Raw genomic sequence first — 21,215 nt, 5'->3', positions numbered from 1 at the left:
CCAATTTTTTGTTTCTAAAAGCTTTATGCTTTACTTTTACACCTAGGATCCATTTTGTGTTTTTGTATAAGGTGTGAGATTTAGGTTGAGGTTCTTTTTCTTTTCTTTTTGCCTATGGATGTCCAATTGTTCTAGTACTGTACCATTTGTTTAAAATGCTATCCTTCATCCATTAAATTAGTTTTGCACCTCTGCCAAAAATTAGTTAGGTGTTTTTGTACGGGTTGATCTCTGGGCTCTATCTCTGTTCCACTGATGTCTATCCTTCTGCCAATACCACACAGTATTCATTACTGTAGCTATTCTATTAGCCTTAATATTGGGTAGAGCAACTGCTCCTATTTTACTCTTTATCAGGATTATTTTAGCTCCTCTAGAGCTTGTGCCTTTCCATGTACGTTTTAGAATAAGCTTGTCTATGTCTACAAAAAAACCTTGGAGAGAGTTTGATAACAACAGATAAATTTGAGAACAGGCATCTTTACTAAGTCAATGACCACAGTATATGCCTCTCCATTTACTTAAGTCTTATTTGATTTCTTTCATCAGCATTTTATAATATTCAGCATACAGATCCTATACATGTTTTCTTAATGTATATCAAGGTATTTTATGTTCTTTGGAGTGCTTATAAATGGCACTGTGCTTTTAATTTTGGTTTCTGCAAGCTCACTGTTAGCATATATAAGTGATTAACTTTTATGTGTGATCTTGTTCTCTGTGACCTTGCCAAACTCACTTATTAGTTCTAGAAACCTTTTTGTAGATTCTTCAGCATTTTTTACATAGATAATCATGTCATCTAGAAATAGGGAGAGTTTTATTTCTTCTGTTCCAAATTATGTCTTTTATTTCTTTTTCTTGACTTACAGCACTGGCTAGAACTTCCAGCACTACAATAAATAAGAGTGGTGAGAATGGACATCCATGTCTTGTTCCCAGATCTTAGGGGGAAAGCATTTAGTCTTTCACCATTAAGTATGATGTTAGCTATGGGTTTTTTTGTAGATGCTGTTTATCAAGTCCAGGTAATCCCCTTCTACATCTAATTTGTTGAGTTTTATCAGGAATGGGGTGTCAAATGCTTTTTCAGCATCAATTGATATGACCATATGATGCTTCCTCTACTTAAGTCAGACAACTAAAACAAGTACTGGATCTGATCAGTCCAATGGGCATTTTGGTGGTGTTTTTCTTTATGTAAGAACTCAACCTGCCCCGATCCCAGATCCAATGATAGTAAAGTACTATGGCATATCTGACTGATCAATCACCAAGAGAAGATTATATCAAGTTTAATACAATGTGCCAAAGTTATAAATGCCAGTGACAGGTTTTGGATCAATTTTCAATTTATAAGGCATTATTCACTTAAACATTTACATTGAGAGGCATTATAGCATAATGGTTAAAAGCTCAGCTCTGCCATTTTTCAGCTGTGTGACTTTACACAAGTTATTTAATTCCTATGTAACTCTGTTTACAACATGATATAAAACAGAAATACAGACTTCTGTGTAAATGTTGATGCATAAGGGCCTAATTAAATAAGAAAGCAAGAGATCAAGGAGACAAAAGAAAACAAAAGAGTTCAAACAAAAAGAGTCTGAGGCCAGTAAAGCACTACATATTAATAACTAGATTTCACCCTCAATTTTTATAGATCAGTATCAGTGTTATTCAAAGTATGGTCACTGGCTAAACGTTCTCGAACTATTTGTTGTAGGTTTGCTACAAGATAAGGAACTTGTGCTAGTAATCAACTGTGAAAATGAACACACCATTTAGTCCCATTATTCATTTATTTAGGCAGAAAGACTTTCATGGTAAAGGAAGCAGTGTCTTGTTTAACATTTTGACACAAGCTCCCTGACTTGTCACAGATCAGTGCTTCTGAGCACTGTTCTATATCTAAAGTGTTTTTCTTAAAGCTTCAATAAATGATTTAAATTTAAGTAAAAATTTAAGATATCATAATTCAATTAAATTCTTGAACATGAGCATGTAATGAGTACCAACTACATGTCCAGAATTTGACTGGGCATTTTGGGATGGGCTAGGAGAGAGACCTGGGAGTACTGGGGTTGGGGGTCGGGGCTGGGTGGGGGAGTGTGGTTACTACCTTCACTTTAGAAGCTTACCATCTAACAGAAGTGTGTAGAGCTCATCTAAGAAACTGGAAACTAGCTCTCTTTCTTGTATTTTCAAGAATCTCAATGTCAGTAATAACAATGCTGTGACCATCTCCTCAATGGAGCAATAGAGACAGCAAGGCTGAAATCAGAGGCAGACACTCTGACCATAAAGAGTGGAGGAATCTTCTTTTGAAGGGCTCTACCCATCTCTGGAGAATTATATCAAAATCAAGTAAGCTTTGAAGTATAGGCTTTGTTTCAGGAAAGGGTCACTTTCTGCTGCTTACTTAGGGAATTCTGAAATGTGAAATAAGGAACTGCTTGAGATTTCTTCAGTTAATTTCATTTTGATCCTCCTACAAGGATTTTTCAGGAATTAATCATAGTAATTGGAAAGGAAATAATGTTATCCAGAAGGAAAAAAAAGAAGAGATAAGAAAGCTGTCTCTAAAGAAACCAAGGTGAGTATTTAAAAAGATGTACTCTGATAAGCAAGAAATTTTAATTCTATAAATTAAATACAGAGGGCAGCACAACTACAAAAGGAACAAATCACCAAACAGAAATATAAGTGAATAGCTTAGATTTATAAGCATATCAGAAGGGCAAAAAAGCTTAAAACAGGAGAGGATTCTGAGTAATACTAAGACCAATACAAAAGTCTCAGAATTGTATTCCAAGCATGAGAAGTTAAGGGAAAGTGAAGGTTCACATCTGGGGAGAGCTGGTGTAATGTGAAGAGATAACAATAAATGAATAATTACTTAATTCCAATTTTATTCCTATCAGCTCTATTACAGAGAATGATCTTTACATGATGAATGAGAAACCAGATACAAAAGGATACACACCATTCTATTTATATAAAGTTCAAAATATGCAAAATATGTAAAATAATCTATAATGTTAGAAATCAGGATAATGGTTGCCTTTGGGGGAAAGCAGAAACTGTGAAGGGGCCTTGGGATACAGGTAGTGTTTCTTTCTTGATCTAGGAGCTGGTTACACAGATATGTTCACTTTGTGAAAATTCATCAAGCTGTACACTTAAGTTGTGTCGACTTTTCTGTAGGTGTGTTATATGTTAATAAAAAGTTAAAAAGAAAAGAAAAAGAAGCTAAGTCCAAAGTGTTACGACTGGCAAGGAGCTCACCTTACTTTATTAAGCTAAGGCTTAGTTCACTTCTCTGGTCCAAATGACCCAAGGAGCTGAAAAAACTTGCACTGATGTTAATCTGTAAGTACCCATGAAGTTAAGGAGTTGAAAGAACATGGGATTAGCAAGTATTTTTCAAATTTAATAAAAAATGGAGCAGAGGGGGTACAGGAGAATGGATCTCAGGAACTATATACTATACCAAGGAGCATAAGATCGATGCTGAGTAAAAATTAATAACACAAAGTGGGTACGATAATACTTATTGAGTAAATAAATGCACAGGTCCATTTGATTCTAGTGACTCACTGAGAGAGTGTGTACTCTCAGAATCAAGACCTTCTTTCTTTCTAAAACTGAAAAGTTTCAAGATGATAATTTAATATATGAGTTTTAGGAGTGAATTAGATCAAGAAAATCTAATCTAAGACAAACACAAAGATTTAGAAATAAGTTTCAAATCTATTTTTTTTAATGTACATGTATATAGACAGAATTTATTATGTGTACTTTGTTAAATGGTAATTAAAATTTGCTTAAAATAAAATCTGCTTGCATGAAAACACAATCTAATGAAGGTAATTCAAAAATAATGGAAGAAAATAAAATAAATTTTAACAGCAGTTGCATTCAATTGGTAAGATATAAGATTATTCTACTTTATTTTTCTAAAGTGTCTTTAACAAGGACATGGAACTTCTACATGAGGAAGGTGGAGGAATTCTGTCTAGCACACAGCCCACATAGAAAGAGATTATTAAGAGAAAACAATAGCAACTTCATCAGATGTTGTGAGAATTTCAATGACAGTGGTAAAGTACTTCACACAGTGCTTGGTAACTCAATAAATGGAAGCTTCTATAAATGTATACCATTATAGATTATTTAATGATATATTTTTATGCTGTGTAGTTTTAGGGATGCCCATTAATTTGTCGTAGTATTTTCATTATTCAAGTTATACAAAATTTTAACATCAGAAAAAATCTAATTATTTTTTATTAAACACAAATCACTCTTACCTTTCGCAGTTCAACTGTCACTTCATTTCTGTGTCTTCGCATTGTCTAAAAAGAAAAACAAAAATTTCATAAGTATCTAAATATTGATACTGCTAGTACATAAATTAAGGTCTCTGGCATTTAAGATTTAAATTTGTTTAAGATTCTATTTTTAAAGATTAAGGATTAATCAGTTTTAGACTTTAAATGATGAACTACAGGAGGTTAAAAAGCCAAAACTCCTGTCCATTTTACTGGGTATCTGTTGGTTAGTTTTGTGGGGAGTGGGAGGTAGAGCTTGGCTGCCTAGGATCCATCCCCGTTTCCTAACTGCACCCAGGTTTCTATGGGGAGTTATATACTCTCCATTGTGTACAGTCTTGATGGAACCATCTATTAAAGCATCTCACTTCCTCCTAGCAAAAATAGGGCATGAGCTTAAACTCAGCCAGCAGAACTCTCCCCTATAACTCTAAACCTAGAGCAAAATGGAAAGAAAAAAAAAAGCGTATTAATTTCCAAAGGAAGCATTTGGACAAGGTAGTGAACCATGCCTATATCCTGAACTTGCTATGTTCCTAGTTACCTGGTGTCCGTAACTCATTCTTTGAACTACCTCATATTCTTCTAATAAATTATGGTTTTGCTCTTAAGTCAGCCAGAGCCGATTTTTGATGCTTGCAACTAATGTATTCTTTTTTTTTTTTAAACTTTGGGTTTTTATTTTTATTTTATTTATTTATTTATGCCTGTGTTGGGTCTTCGTCTCTGTGCGAGGGCTTTCTCTAGTTGCGGCAAGTGGGGGCCACTCTTCATCGCGGTGCGCGGGCCTCTCATTATCGCGGCCTCTCTTGCAACTAATGTATTCTATTGCAAATGATTCATGTTTAAAAAAAGTAAATGCCTCACTGTCATGGCCTTAAAATCGCATAAAAATTAAAATAAATTTGGGATAGATATTTTGTATCAAAAGATAAAGAAGTATCCTTCTACAATTTACTAAGAGGCTTTATCAGGAATGTCTTAACAGGAATTAGTGAAATGACTAGCTATCCCTTCTCCCCTTGACATAGTGATATAATGGATTACTTTATTACACATACAAATATGATAAATGGCTACATTTTCAGAATAAAGGCTACATGTCATGGTATATTATTATTTTAGTATACGGCTAGATGCAGTATGCTATTATTTTATTTAATGATTCTTTTGTTATGGCACCTCTGTCAAGTTTTCTTAAACTGCAGTGATAAATTAATCTCTTTGCAGGGAAAAAATATCCCATGGAACCCAAATTACAAACTTTGTTAAATATATTGAAATATTAACCTAGATATAAACTCGTGCTTAAATATAGATATATATTAAATATAAACAAAACTGCCTAACAAAATTCAAATTAGTAACATTTATTTAATGTGATGGAATGATGCACTGATAAAACTATTAACACTAATAGGGTTCAACAGTACAAAGAAAGAGCCCTGAATCTAATTCTATATTTAATATGTTTCTGCATTTAGGCTTCAACACTATCAATACAGAGAACGCTTTATGTATAAATTAATCATACAAACTGTAATAAATATTGAGCAATCAAATACCAATATTAATGAAGTGTTACTTGATCACTCTGTAAAGAAAGCTGTCTTTATTCACTTGAAGATTAGAATTGCACCAATTGTCAAAATTTGCCTGTATAAACATCTAATCCAATTGTTACTAGAGCTGAGAAGAAAAAGTATTTTCATTGCAATAACTACTACATTTGATTGTTTACAAATTGTTATAAGATAGTACACAACAAAAAGACCCAGGCAGCCTATCCCCTCCAAAATATGATCAAGTTACTGCTACACTGTAATTTCCATTAAAATACTACTTCAGCCTGGATAGAAGTGATGAGTTAACTTCTGAAGTACTCTAAATTAGGAATCCACACTTCACAGGCGGTTAGTTAGCATGTGAAGTGCCAAATCAGAGGTTAGCTCCCAATTAGTAAGTGTTTCGAATATCAACATCTGAATTTAGACATGTGTTTGTTAATTAGCATAAGAGATGTTGGAAATAATTTTATATTGCTGAACTGCAATTGTTCAAGATATATGGATTAACTAGAAATACTGTACAAGTGTCTTGATTCTTACCTGTTTGAGGTTTAAGAATCTGACAAGCCCTGCAATCTGTTTTCAGAGAAGTTTCTGAGTCTAAGCTTCCTTTTGATCCTGTGTCCCACCCCATCTTGGAGGATTCTGTCCGCTAATCCTAGTCAGATCTTTCTGGTATCTGCTTAGAGTTGAAGTTTTATTACAAGGTAGTAGAGTCTAAAAGAGCTAAACCCATAAAACAAGCTATATGACTTTTTGTGACTGCTTGCTAATACATGTTTGTATGGGTAGCAAATTCTGTCTAAGGCTTGTTTTATTATTTTATTATAATATAACTCACTGGGAATTCCCTGGCGGTCCAGTGGTTAGGACTCAGCACTTTCACTACCAAGGGCCTAGGTTCAATCCCTGGTTGGGGAATTAAGATCCCACAAGCCACGCAGAGCGGCCAAAAAGAAAGAAAAAAAAAAAAAGAAAAAAGAAAAAAAATAATGTAACTCACTGATAGTAAAATTTCTAAGGAAAACCACCTATTGCCCTCACCTACCTATATAGTTAAAGGCCTCCTATTCATCCAAAAGAACCTATGAGTGTAAATGGCCAAATGGCTTAGGTCAGTTAGCAACAGGTACTAACTACCATCTATGATACAAGTACCTTTGAGTTAGTCATCACTCATTCTCCTCTCTGTTTAAGTTACAGAAAAAGGCTTCTTCTTAGGGCCTCTCCTCCCTTACATTCTTCCCAAGTGATCTCATCTACTCTTATGTCTTCAATTACTGTTTGAAGACCACTCCCAAATATCTATCTTTATTCAGCTCTCTCGCCTGGGCTTCAAATCTGTAAGTATAATATTCACTCATTTGACAAAAATTTACTAAATTCAACCAAAATGCTCCAGGGCAATATGCCTGCAACTAGGAGGCAAGTATAGCAATTACAGTCTAGTACCGTGGTGAGCAAACTGCAGCCTATGGGCCAATTCTGGCAAGTTGTCTATTTTTGCAGGGCCCCACAGGAATAGTTCGTATATTTTTAAGTGGTTACATTATAAATGATATTAAGTGTCTACATTAACTTAATTTTTGTCTCTTGGCCCAGAAAGCCTACAATATTTACTCTCTCTCCTTTTAAGAAAAAGTTTGCCAGCAGCTGTTCTAGGGAAAAAGATGGTAATAATAAGCAGTAACACGAGTCTGTTAAATGTTAAGATAGGAAAGTAAATAATAAAGTTCTATATCAGGAGACACGATCAGAGGGTCAGGAAAAGGCTTGCTGAAGAATTAAAATATGTGTGCACGTATGTATGCTTAAGATTAGAGGACAGATCATTGTAAGGCCTCAAACTCAGCTGCTTATAAATATCACACCTGCTCCCCCATCTTCCCCTCCCAAAAAAAAACACCCCCTACGATTCCATGAATATTCCCAATATTAGGAAACAGTGCAACCATCCAAACAGTTGCAAGAACCCACATCCTGGGAGATAATCCATGTCTACTCACTCTCTCATTCTCTGACATCTAATGGAGTCACCAAAATAGGATTCAAACCTTCTAGCTTTATTGCCACTATCCTAGACTAAGCCAACATCATGTCACATGTCACCCGGATCACTACTAGTCTCCTAACTAGTCTCCTCCTACGCACTGAATCAGTTTTCCACAATGCAGCCAGAGCATTCTTTTTTTTAATGCAAACCTGTGTTGCCATTCTCCTGAATAAAACCTCTCGATGGGACTTCCCTGGCGGTCTAGTGGTTAAGACTCTGTGCTTCCAATGCAGGGAGCGCAGGTTCAATCCCTGGTAGGGGAAATAAGATTCCACATGCCACACGGCCAAAAAAAAAAAGTTACCAGGACAGCCAAATCAAAACCCCATGGATAAAATCTACAAGATTGGGTGACAAGGTAACCCCACGAATTCTCAAATACAAGAAGGATCTGGTTAAATCACCAACTATAGGACTCACATGGTCTCAGCATATCTGCAGAAGGAAACAGAAGAGCAGAAGTAACTGGGTAACTGAAGGACTTGAGGGGAGCAGAACCCCAAATCATGAATCACTAGAGTTTAGAAGGCAATTTGAGAATATCTGCAAATGGAAGGGATCTTCTGCACATGCTAACATTGTAAAATATGACGAGAGTAGACTCAAAAACAAGGGGCTGAAGTCCCCCTACCTGGAAAAAGCCCTATAACTGAAAAGAAATTTCCAGGAAAAGAATTCCAAGTGATCTGGGTTTCCCTGGTGGCGCAGGGGTTAAGAATCTGCCTGCCAATGCAGGGGACATGGGTTCGAGCCCTGGTCCTGGAAGATCCTACATGCCGCGGAGCAAGTAAGCCCATGCGCCACAACTACTGAGCCTGCGCTGTAGCACCCACGAGCCACAACTACTGAAGCCCGTGCGCCTAGAGCCCGTGCTCCGCAACAAGAGAAGCTGCCGCAAAGAAAAGCCTGCTCACTGCAACAAAGAGTAGCCCCCGCTCTCAGCAACTAGAGAAAACCCGCGTGCAGCAGCGAAGACCCAATGCAGCCAAAAATTAAATAAATGAAAAAATAAATAAATTTATAAACAAACAAACAAAAAAAGAATTCCAAGTGATCAAGACATGCGCAATTGGGGCAAAGTAAAGAGAGGATCCAGATAAAAGTGGGTTAGTGAAACAAGAGCCAGATCTCAGAAAATAGGAAGATAAATAAATAAATAAATATATATATATATATTTTTATTTAATCACTTAAAAAAAAAAAACAGAAAAAGGGGGTCTAGAGTGGTAAAGCTAGAAAAGCTATCCTGACCCACCACTCACTCCAAAGAGTTCAGGAAAACCTATTATAAAGTGTACAATATAAAAGGATTGGGGTCAAATTCTATGCCATAAGACACAAGGAGCAGAATGATGCATTAAAAGACTACCAAAAAGCTGTACCAACAAAACATGTAAAAATTATATCCTAGAGAATGATAGAAGATGTGAAAGAACATTATAATCAGAATTAGAAAAACTCAGTAATGAGGTACTAGAAATCAGGAAAGAATTTGAAATAAAATAAAAAAATATTTCAGAAAGGAAACCTAACCAAGAACAATCACACAACACAACAGGTAATGCTTAAGAGATACAGACTGTGCAAAGAACTAAAATTTTAATCAAAAAGAAATGAAGGTGAAAATTATTAGAATTAAAGTGACAATAAAGATAACAATTAAAGGGAAAAATATCCTGAAACTAAAAGACTTGAAATGAAATACTGAAAAAGCACACACTGTACCTGGGAAATCAACCCAGAAAAACCAATACCATTATATATTAGAAAGACTAATGGATTTCAAAAAAAAGAAAAAGAAAAAAAGAAAGAAAAGAGAAAAGACAAGGCAGATGCCTCTGGACGTCAGATATATATACACACACACATATGGTAGATCTGATAAGTGAGTTCAACAAGGTCACAGGATACAAGATAAAAATATAAAAATCAATTTGCATGTCTATAGACTAGCAATGAACACATGGGCATCAAAATTAAAAATACAGAGAACGTTCTAATTTCATTCTTTTATATGTAGCTGTCCAGTTTTCCCAGCACCACTTTTTTAAAAAAAATATTTATTTATTTATTTTGGCTGTGCTGAGTCTTAGTTGCAGCACACAGCATCTTTGTTGCGGCGTGCAGAATCTTTAGTTGTGGCATGCGGACTTCTTAGTTGCGGCATGCAGACTCTTAGTTGTGGCATGCATGCGGGATCTAGTTTCCCGACCAGGGATCAAACCCGGGCCCCCTGCATTGGTAGAGTGGAGACTTACCCACTGGACCACCAAGGAAGTCCTAGCACCACTTATTGAAGAGACTGTCTTTACTCCATTGTATATTTTTGCCTCCTTTGTCAAAGATTAATTGACCATAGGTGTGTGGGTTCATTTCTGGGCTTTCTATCCTGTTCATTGATCTATATTTCTGTTCATGCCAGTACTGTACCGTTTTGATTACTTTAGCTTTGTGGTATAGTCTGAAGGCAGGGAGTCTGATTCCTCCAGCAATATACTAGCAATGAACACATGGGCATCAAAATTAAAAATACAAACAATATCATTAATAATCTCTCAAAAAAATAAATACTTAGGTACAAACCTAACAATACATGGACAGGATATAGATGTTGAAAATGATACAACACTGATGAAGGAATTCAAGAATCTAAAAAAAAATGGAGAGACACACTGTGTTCATGGATTGGTAGACTCAACTTGATGTCAATTTTCCTCACAATGATATATAGACTTAGCATAATTGCTTTCAAATCCCAGTAATACTAAAGTTTATACAGAAAGCCAAAGTAATTAGAATAGCTAAAACAATTTTGAGAAAAAAAAAAAAGTGGGAGGAATCAGTCTATCTAACTCCAAGATTTATTATATAGCTACAGTAATAAACACTTGTGTGATACTGATGAAGAAATATATACACTGTTCAATGGAATAGAATAGAGAACACAAAACAGACCTACACAAGTATGCTCAGCTGACTTTTGACAAAGGTATGAAAGCAGTTCAATGGAGGAAAGTTAGACTCTTCAACAAATGATGCTGTTCAGGTAGATATTGATAGACAAATATATGAACCTCAACTTAAGACTCATACCTTACACAAAAAATAACACAAAATGAATCATGTTTAAATGTAAAACTATAAACTAATTTTTTAGAAGAAAATTAGGAAAGAAACTTTAGGATCTAGAACTAGGCAAAGAATTCTTAGACTTGACCCTAAAAGCATGATCCACAAAAGGAATAACTGGTAAACTGGACCTCATCAAAATGTTAACATTTTGCTCTGAGAAAGCTTCCATGTGGAGAGGATGAAAAAACAAGCTAGAGACAGAAAAAAAATATCTGCAAACCACATATATATGATAAAGGACTGGTATCTGGAATATACAGAGAACTCTTACTCAAACTTAAAATACACAATCAATTAAATTAGAAAACAGGCCAAAGAAATAAAGAGACATTTCATCAGAGGACATACAGATGGCAAATAAGTATATGAAAAGATGTTCAATATTATTAGCTATTAGGGAAATGCAAATTAAAACCAAAATGAGTTATTACTACACACCTATCAGAACAGCTAAATTAAATAACTGAGACAACACAAATGCTGGGGAAGATGTGGAGAAACTCCTACATTGCTGGTGGGAATGTAAAACAATACCTGGAAAATCATTTCTTAAAAAACTAAACATGCAAATACCTTGGACTTAGCAACTACTGAACATTTATTCCAGAAAAATGAAAACTTATGTTCACAAGAAACCTGTACCCAAATGTTTATAGAAACTTTATTCATAATAACCCAAACCTGGAACCCAGACATTCTTCGCAGTTTAAAGAAACTGTGGTACATCCATACCACGGAATGCTATCCAACAATAAAAAGGAATAAACTATTGATACAAGCGACAGCTTGGATGAATCTCCAGGGAATTATGCTAAGAGAAAAAAACCAATTCCAAAAGGTTATATACCATATGATTCCATTTATATAACATTCTTGGAATAACAAAATTATAGAAATGAAGAAGAGATTAGTGGTTGCCAGGGGCTGAGGAGGGGGCAGGATGGGAGGAAGTGAGCATGGCTACAAAATGGCAACATGAGAGATCCCTGTGGTGATGGAAATGTTTTATATCTTGACTGTATGAATATCAATATTTTACTATAATGCTGCCAAGATGTTACCATTGGGGGAACTGAGTAAAGGGTCTCTCTGTATTATGTTTTACAATTGCATGTGACTCTACAATTATCTCAAAATAAAGGTCAATTTTTAGAAACTTTTAAAGGGAACTCCCTGGCGGTCCAGTGGTTTAGGACTCAGTGCTTTCACTGCCGAGGGCACGGTTCAGTCCCTGGTCCCACAAGCTGCGCAGCACAGCCACAAAAATAAATAAATAAACAAGCAAACCTTTTTATAAAAAAACCTTTCTAAAAAAAGGATCGGCCTTTCTCACCTTCTGAGATGGCCCACACTCTGTCTGGGGAGTGTTTCTCTCTAAATAAATCCACTTCTTACCTAAAAAAAAAAAAAAAAAAAAAAAAAAAAAAAAAGGATCTATTTTACATCAGATGCTGAGGAGGAGGCGAAGAAGAGGTCACTACCAATTTCCAAAATGCACAAAATAGGGAAGCAGTAGATAATAACTAAAAGAGAAGGGACTAAATAAAGCTAACTAACCACCATAACAAAAATATAAACCTTCTAAAATATCAAAAAACATACTGAAAGGGCTTCCCTGGTGGCAGAGTGGTTTAGAATCCACCTGTCAATGCAGGGGACACAGGTTCAAGCCCTGGCCTGGGAAGATCCCACATGCCGCAGAGCAACTAAGCCCGTGTGCCACAACTACTGAGCCTGTGCTCTAGAGCCCACAAGCCACAACTACTGAGCCCACATGCCACAAGTACGGAAGCCCACGCACCTACAGCCCACGCACCTAGAGCCCATGCTCCGCAACAAGAGAAGCCACCAAAATGAGAAGGCCATGTGCCGCAACGAAGAGTAGCCCCCGCTTGCCACAACTAGAGAAAGCCCGCGTGGAGAAACAAAGACCCAATGCAGCCAAAAATAAATTAAAAAAAAAAAAAAAAGACCCAAAGCCTTCTCTAAAAAAAAAAAAAAAAAATACTGAAAGAAATACATAAAATAGATTGCATAGAACTATTTTACACATAAATATATGGGAATAGGGAGGAAATAAGGTAGAGAGCTCAAGGAAACTAGGTTACATTTGACTTTAGAACCGTATGAAAATGAATTATATATGTGTATGACAAAATTAAACTTTAAGAAAAAGCAATCCATAAAAATTAAAAAAAATTTATGAACCTAAATGTGCATCCAGTTGGTAGCATAGTCATACTATCCTATGCAACTTTTCAACACAGTAATTTGTATATCCCCAGTCAATCCTAAAAACAAGAGAAGCCTGCATTTGTATAATTGACACTTTATTAAAATTCTGCCCTTTTAAAAACACAGGCCCTACAGAACATATTGTTTACATATAATTTCATGTGGTTTTAGAGCCATCAGAAAGCCTCTGACAACTCCAGGTTAAGACTCTCTATAACAAAAATAAATAAATAATTTCAGAAAAGGACAGGAAGGAACTTTTTGGGGTGATGGAAGTATTCTAAAACTGGACTTTGGTGATGCCTGCACAACTGAAAAATTTACTAAAAATCAAACTTTATACTAACAATGAGCAAATTATACTACCTATAAACTATACCTAAATAAGCCTGTTTTTAAAATTCTCTACAATACAGATATTTATATACTTGTTCCTTGGGCTACCCAGTCTGTTTTTCTAAATACACTAATTGAAGCAAATGTAAAAATTTTACTTGGGGAGAAGGAGGTAGAAGACTATATAAGGAGATAAAATTGGCCTGTCGAGTGGTGATACAGTTAGAAAACAATAGCTCTGGGACAATAAAAACTAAATTTGCCAACAACTGGTTCATTCATGTTTCAAGGTATTTATGACAAAGCTGACTTCTGAAAAGCAATGGAGGCCCCAGGGCAGTGAAATGATAATCTTCAATGTGCTGAAGGAACATTAACTTCAAACTCAGAATTCTTATAAAGAAGGAATTGTAGAATTTAAATACCACCACTTTACAACAGTTAACAAATTAATGTATCTAGGCAATGTTCATCAATGGTTGCTAATATCACAAAAAGAAAGAACCCAACATTATATACCACCTAATAAAAATTATATGTTACCCATGAAAGTGAAAAGCCAACCCATGGAATGAGAAAAGATTTGCAAATCATGTATCTGATAAGGGACTTGTATCTAGACGACATAAATGGACCCTTACCATTCAATAATAAGACAATACAATTTTAAAACGAACAAAGGATCTGAATAGACAGTTCTCCAAAGAAGATAAACAAATGGTCAATAAGCACATGAAAAGATGTTCAACATAATTAGCAATCAGAGAAACAGAAATCAAAATCACGAGACACCCATTAAAATGGATAAAATAAAGAAGACAGCTAAGTACTGGTGAGAATGTGGAGAAACTGGAACTCTCATACACTGCTGGTGGGATTGCAAAATGGTGTAGCTACTGAAAAACAGTCTGGGTGTTCCTCAAAAGGTTAAACATTGAGTCACCACATGATTTAGCAACTCTACTCCTAGTATATACCCAAGAAATATGAAAACATATGCCTGCACAAAAACTTGTACACGAATGTTCATAGCAACTCTATCCACAATAGCCAAAAAGTGGAAATAAATGTCCATCAACTGATGAATAGATACATATAATGTGGTATATCCATACAATGGAAAATCGTTCGGCAATAGAAAGGAATGAAGTACTAACGTATACTAATAACATGCAAGAACCTTGAAAACATTATGCTAAATGAAAGAAATCAGTCACAAAAGGCTACATATTATATGATTCCATTTATATAAATGTCCTGAATAGACAAATCTATAGAGATAGAAAGTAGATTAAGGAATTCCCTGGCGGTCCAGTGGTTAGGGCTCCATGCTTCCACTGCAGGGGGCACAGGTTTGATCCCTGATTCCACATGCCTAGCTGCATGGGAAGGAAGGGAGGGAGGAAGGAAGGGAGGAAGATTAGTTGGGGGGGGGAGGAGGGAATGGGGAATGACTCCTAAAGGACATAACATTTCTTTTTGTGGTAATGAAAACATTCTAAAATTGGATATGGTGATGGTTGCACAACTCATATTTAGTATGAATATGCTAAAAATAAGCATATTGAGCAGATATGAATATGTATGTGAATTATATCTCAAAATGTTTGGTTTTTTTATAGTATATAATACCACATACAAATCACTCTTGGGGAAGGGAGGGAATGAGGAAAGAAGGAAGGAAGGGAGGAAGGAAGGAAAGAAAGAAAAAGAAGGAAGGAAAGAAGGAAGGAAGGGTACAAAGGCTTTACATTTAACAACCAATTTACAGGAAATAAAAAGAACAGGACATACTAAACATCACGAGGTTGCAATCAGCAAAATTCAGGATAAACAACCCCATTTCTCTAACAACAACAAGCAACAAGGCAAAAGGGGAAGGGGGAGTGGCTTGGGAAATGGAGTAGGAACCTATAGATTGACAGAGATTTAAGAGACATATCAACCAACCACAATACATGGACCTTATCTGGATGCTGATCCAAACAAACTATAATGTGATTTATACATACATTAGCACGTGAGCGTGTGTGTTATATATAAAAGACAGCTGGGGAAATCTGAACACTGGGTATTTACTACTAAGTTACTACTATTAATTATGTTTAGCTGTAATTTTAAAAATTACTACCTTTTAAAGATATATTATAAAGTATATACATATTAAAGTAGAAAATAAATTCACCAATATAAGATATCCCTCAAATAAACCCAAACATACATGGACACTTGATATGATAGAGATGGCATTGCAGACCACTGGGAAAAAGACAGGCCATTCAATAAATGGTCCTGAGCCAAATAATTATCCATGTGGGGGAAAAAAAGAAACCAGATACCTACTATACCACCATACAGAAAAGTCAACTCCAGATGGTTTGAAAATTTATAAAAGCAACAGTGAGTGTTTAAAGAAAAATATCTTTACGATTCCTAAGTGGAGAAAGATTTCTTAAGCAGAATACAAAACTGCTAAAACCAGAAGAATAACTTCATTAAAATTTAGAATTTCTGTTCTTTGAAAGATGCCACACAGAAAGTGAAAAAAGAAACCAAACCGGAAGAATACTTGAAGCATGAACAATAATTAATAAATACTCGGAATATACAAAGTACTCATACATCACTGGGAAAGACAGGAGAAAGACAAGAAAAGGCATTTCAAAGAAGATAAAACAATAATAGCCAACATGAAAAGGTGGTCAACCTCATTACTCAAGAAGATACAAATTAAGACCACAGTGAGACACCATTTTGCACTCAAGATTGCCAAAACATTAGTAGGTATAACATCACCGAGTGTTCATGAAGATGTAGAGCAACTGGTGAGATGTCAGTTGGTACAACCATTTTGGGGAGAAAATTTGGCAAAATATGGTAAAGATGAAAGATACCCAAGTACACAACAATTCTACTCCAAGGTATAAATCCTACAGAAACTCTTACATATACTCATCATGAGATATATATATATAAGTGGTTTCTGGCATCATTGGTTTGTAATGGCAAAAAATTTTGAAAACAACTCAAATGTTCATTAAAAAGAAAACATGAATTGTAAGACAATAATTACTCAGCAATGAGGAAGAATGAACTACAGCTACACAAATGAATCCAGAAATGTTAAAAATTTATCTTTTCCTGTTATAAATACAGTATGAATATTTCATATAAAAAAACAAGCAAGCAAAATTAAATGCTATGTTATTTCAGGATACAGACATATATGGTAAATCTGGAAAAGCAAAGTAATGATTTACACACATTTATGGCAGTGGCTTACTTTTTTTTTTTTTCTTTTGTATGTGGAATTAAATCATACATGCTCTGGCTTTGGAGTCACACATGCACTTTCACTACAACACAGAGGCCCAACCCCCAGGGTACAAGTTCCCCAGCCCTGCCATGGCCAGTACAGCGACGGGAGAATTGAACAAGAATGTCACTACTTAGGCGTGGATTACTTCTGGTAGGAAGCTAGGGATGGGAATCAGAGAGATAGCTTTTGTTCTAGTTCTTAAATTAAGTACTGGATTCATGGATATTTCTTTTATTATTGCTTCAAAACTTTTATCTACATTATCTATTTTTGTATATCAAATGTTACAAAATTTTTTAAACGTTTAAAGGAAAGAAAATAGCACTACTGATATACAACCATGCATTTGAGTTGTCAATAGCTGTGGTCCATTGACATTTTGCCTCCCGTCTCACTTGTGACCAGTAGCATCAACACACCAAACTGGAGTCATGCAGAGTGTAAACTAATGCTAATAATTCCCCATCAGATTTCAGTCCTAAGAATGTGATCCAGAAAACACTGATAATCTCAGTATCACTCCAGTCTAATTCGAACTCTCATTCACCTTCTCATACTACACTTTGCTCTGGGTTAGTAGTTCTCAAATTTTTAGCCTGCATCACAATAAACTGGCTTTGTTAAAACACACACTGCTGGGCTCCATTCCCAGATTTCTCAGCAGCAGGTCTGGGGTAAGGGTTAAGAATTTGTTTCAAACAAGATCCCAGATGAGGACTTCCCTGGTGGCGCAGTGGTTAAGAATCCACCTGCCAATGCAGGGGACTCAGGCTCGAGCCCTGGTCTGGGAAGATCCCACATGCTGTGGAGCAACTAAGCTCGTGTGCCACAACTACTGAAACCCACGTGCCTAGAGCCCGTGTTCTGCAACAAGAGAAGCCACCGCAATGAGAAGCCCGCGTACCGCAACGAAGAGTAGCCCCCGCTCGCCGCAACTAGAGAAAGCCCGCACATAGCAACGAAGACCCAACGCAGCCAAAAATCAATAAATAAATAAATTAAAAAAATAAAAAAGATCCCAGACGATACTGATGTTGATGCTGCTGGCCCAAGGAACCACAGTCTTAATCACTGCTCTAGGTTATATTTTCTTCCATAAAATATCCAACAAAATTATCACTAAATTAGAAAGCATCCAAAATTATACTGAACAATTTTCCTCTAAGGTTTAATGTAAATTATTCAACACACACTGAATACATATTGTACAAATTACATGAGTGCACTATCCTACAATGGCACAATACAGTGGTTAGAAACATTTGCTCTGGAGTCGGCGGTCTAGGGTTAAATTCTGGCTCCCCCATGCGCAAAGCTGATGACACTCTGGGAATGTTACTGGTCTCTCTACCTCAGCTTCTTTCTCCATGAAATGATAACAGTGCCTCATAGGATTATTGCGACAAATGAGTCAAATTCATGTTAAATGTTTATAATGGGAACAGTGCATGGCACAGAAAGCCCTCAAAAGAATATTAGCTATCTTCATCATCATTAATGATGCTTCCATATTCCACATGTGTCAGCATCAATGTTGCGTCTATCTCCATACCACTTCAAGACCACTGCTTCTACCCAGCTGTGGAAAAGGTTTACACCATTTAACCATATCACCTTGTGCCCATTCTCATTTCTGTCACCAGTGCCCTTATAATCACTAAAGACTAGCAGCTGGCTTAGTTTTCCTCTCCAAACCAAGTTCTGACCACATCCCTGGTGTCTTCAACAACACTTCAAACAGCCCAGTTCAACAGGCTGGCCAGGTACAGGTTCTTCTTTTTTTCTAAGTTTCCAGCAATCCTTTCATCAAGAACCAGCCAGAGATCTGCCAGTCCAATCAGGATAAATTCTGGATGTTTTACATTTCATTCAAAAACTCTGGAACGGTCAACATTTTAATATGAAATGGATAGACTTTCCCTTAAACACTATGTACAATGTTCTCTAATTTGAAGAATCTCTGACCCTAGTTGCAAAACTCTCCCTACATCCAATTAAGGCATTAAACAATTTCCCACTAATTAGCCATTTGACTGACTGACCTAGATCCACAAAGATTACTTTAGTCTCTTAGCTCCTTGATTTTCTCCCAATTTATTAACCCCTTCCTGTTTTTGCTTCATTCTTACATAGTCCTCATACTTCAACACCTTTGCCCCTTGTATTTCAATCTTGTTGCCCTGGCAAAAAGCTAACCTTGGGTCACTTCAAGTCTCACTCCAAAAGCTGGGCTGCTAAATGTTGCAAGAGAAAAAAAAAAACAAAAACAAACCTCAACCTCCAATATGGGTATTATCAACTATAGGTCTCCAATCTCAATTAAACTCTCAATGCTTGCTGTTTGGAAATCTTTCCAGCCTTCCCTAGGTAGGTTTTGTACAAAAAGCTACTGCTCTCAAGCCCTCTTTTCCATACCCTCCTTCCTCTCTGCAGAAAACCCGGCCTTCTATTTATTTTTTTATTGGAGTATAATTGCTTTACAATGTTGTGTTAGTTTCTGTTGTACAATGAAGTGAATCAACTATATGTACACATATATCCCCTCCCTCCCACCCACCCCCTCAATCCCACCCATCTAGGTCATCACAGAGCACCAAGCTGAGCTCCCAATACTATACAGCAGGTTCCCACTAGCTATTTTACACTTGGTAGTGTATATATGTCAATCCTAATCTCCCAATTCGTTCCCTCCCCTCCCCCCACCCCTGGCATCCACATGTCTGTTTTCTACGTCTGCGTCTCTCTTCCTGCCCTGGAAATAGGTTCATCTGTACCATTTTTCTAGATTCCACATATATGCGTTAATATACGATATTTGTTTTTTTCTTTCTTTTTTTTTAATTAAATAATTTATTTATTTATGGTTGTGTTGGGTCCTCGTTTCTATGCGAGGGCTTTCTTCAGCTGTGGCAAGCGGGGGCCACTCTTTATCGCGGTGCGCGGGCCTCTCACGATCGCGGCCTCTCCCATTGTGGAGCACAGGCTCCAGACGCGCAGGCTTAGCAATTGTGGCCCACGGGCCCAGTTGCTCCGCGGCATGTGGGATCCTCCCAGACCAGGGCTCGAACCCGTGTCCCCTGCATTGGCAGGCAGACTCTCAACCACTGCGCCACCAGGGAAGCCCTGTTTTTCTCTTTCTGACTTACTTCACTCTGTATGACAGACTCTAGGTCTATCCACATCTCTACAAATGACCCAATTTCGTTCCTTTTTATGGCTGAGTGATATCCCCCAGTTTCGTTCCTTTTTATGGCTGAGTGATATTCCACTGTATATATGTACCACATCTTTATCCATTCATCTGTCGTTGGACATTTAGGTTGTTTCCATGTCCTGGCTATTGTAAATAGTGCTGCAATGAACATTGGGATACATGTGCCATTTTGAACTATGGTTTTCTCAGGGTATATGCCCAGTAGTGGGATTGCTGGGTCATACAGTAGTTCTATTAGTTTGTTAAGGAACCTCCATACTGTTCTCCATAGTGGCTGTATCAATTTACATTCCCACCAACAGTGTAAGAGGGTTCCCTTTTCTCCACACCTTCTCCAGCATTTATTGTTTGTAGATTTTTTGATGATGGCCATTCTGACCGGTGTGAGGTGATACCTCACTGTAGTTTTCATTTGCATTTCTCTAATAACTAGTGATGTTGAGCAGCTTTTCATGTGCCTCTTGGCCACCTGTATGTCTTTGGAGAGATGTCCATTTAGGTCTTCTGCCTATTTTTTGATTGGATTGTTTGTTTTTTTAATATTGAGCTGCATGAGCCGTTTATATATTTCAGATATTAATCCTTTGTCCGTTGATTCGTTTGCAAATATTTTCTCCCATTCTGACAGTTGTCTTTTCTCTTTGTTTATAGTTTCCTTTGCTGTGCAAAAGCTTTTAAGTTTCATTAGGTCCCAGTTGTTTATTTATTTTTTTAATTTATTTCTATTACTCTAGGAGGTGGTTCAAAAAAGATCTTGCTGTGATTTATGTCGAAGTGTGTTCTTCCTATGTTTTCCTCTAAGAGTTTTATAGTGTCTGGTCTTACATTTAGGTCTTTAATCTATTTTGAGTTTATTTTTGTGTATGGTGTTAGGGAGTGTTCTAATTTCATTCTTTTACATGTAGCTGTCCAGTTTTCCCAGCACCAAATATTGAACAGACTGTCTTTTCTCCATTGTATATCCTTGCCTCCTAGTTGACCAAAGGTGTGTGGGTTTATCTCTAGGCTTTCTATCCTATTCCAT

At 36.5% G+C, this 21,215-nt stretch overlaps 1 protein-coding gene across 4 annotated transcripts in view; it reads right to left on the bottom strand.

Annotated features, from left to right (window-relative positions):
• KPNA3 (karyopherin subunit alpha 3) overlaps nucleotides 1-21,215 on the bottom strand; it is a 90,087-nt gene that overhangs the window by 35,512 nt on the left and 33,360 nt on the right. For 3 of the 4 annotated variants that reach the window (XM_082365528.1, XM_082365529.1, XM_082365530.1), the window contains one exon: nucleotides 4,314-4,358. In XM_082365528.1, the coding sequence (XP_082221654.1) occupies nucleotides 4,314-4,358 (45 nt within the window). Of the gene's footprint in view, nucleotides 1-4,313; nucleotides 4,359-12,420; nucleotides 12,483-21,215 lie in introns of all 4 variants that reach the window. The other variant, XM_082365531.1, reaches the window with a different exon arrangement.

The sequence above is a fragment of the Balaenoptera borealis genome, assembly GCF_965194805.1.
Source record: "Balaenoptera borealis genome assembly, chromosome: 18".
NCBI classification, from domain to species: Eukaryota; Metazoa; Chordata; class Mammalia; order Artiodactyla; family Balaenopteridae; genus Balaenoptera; species Balaenoptera borealis.
Note: the sequence above shows the minus strand (reverse complement) of the source record. Positions and strands in the feature narration are given on the sequence as shown.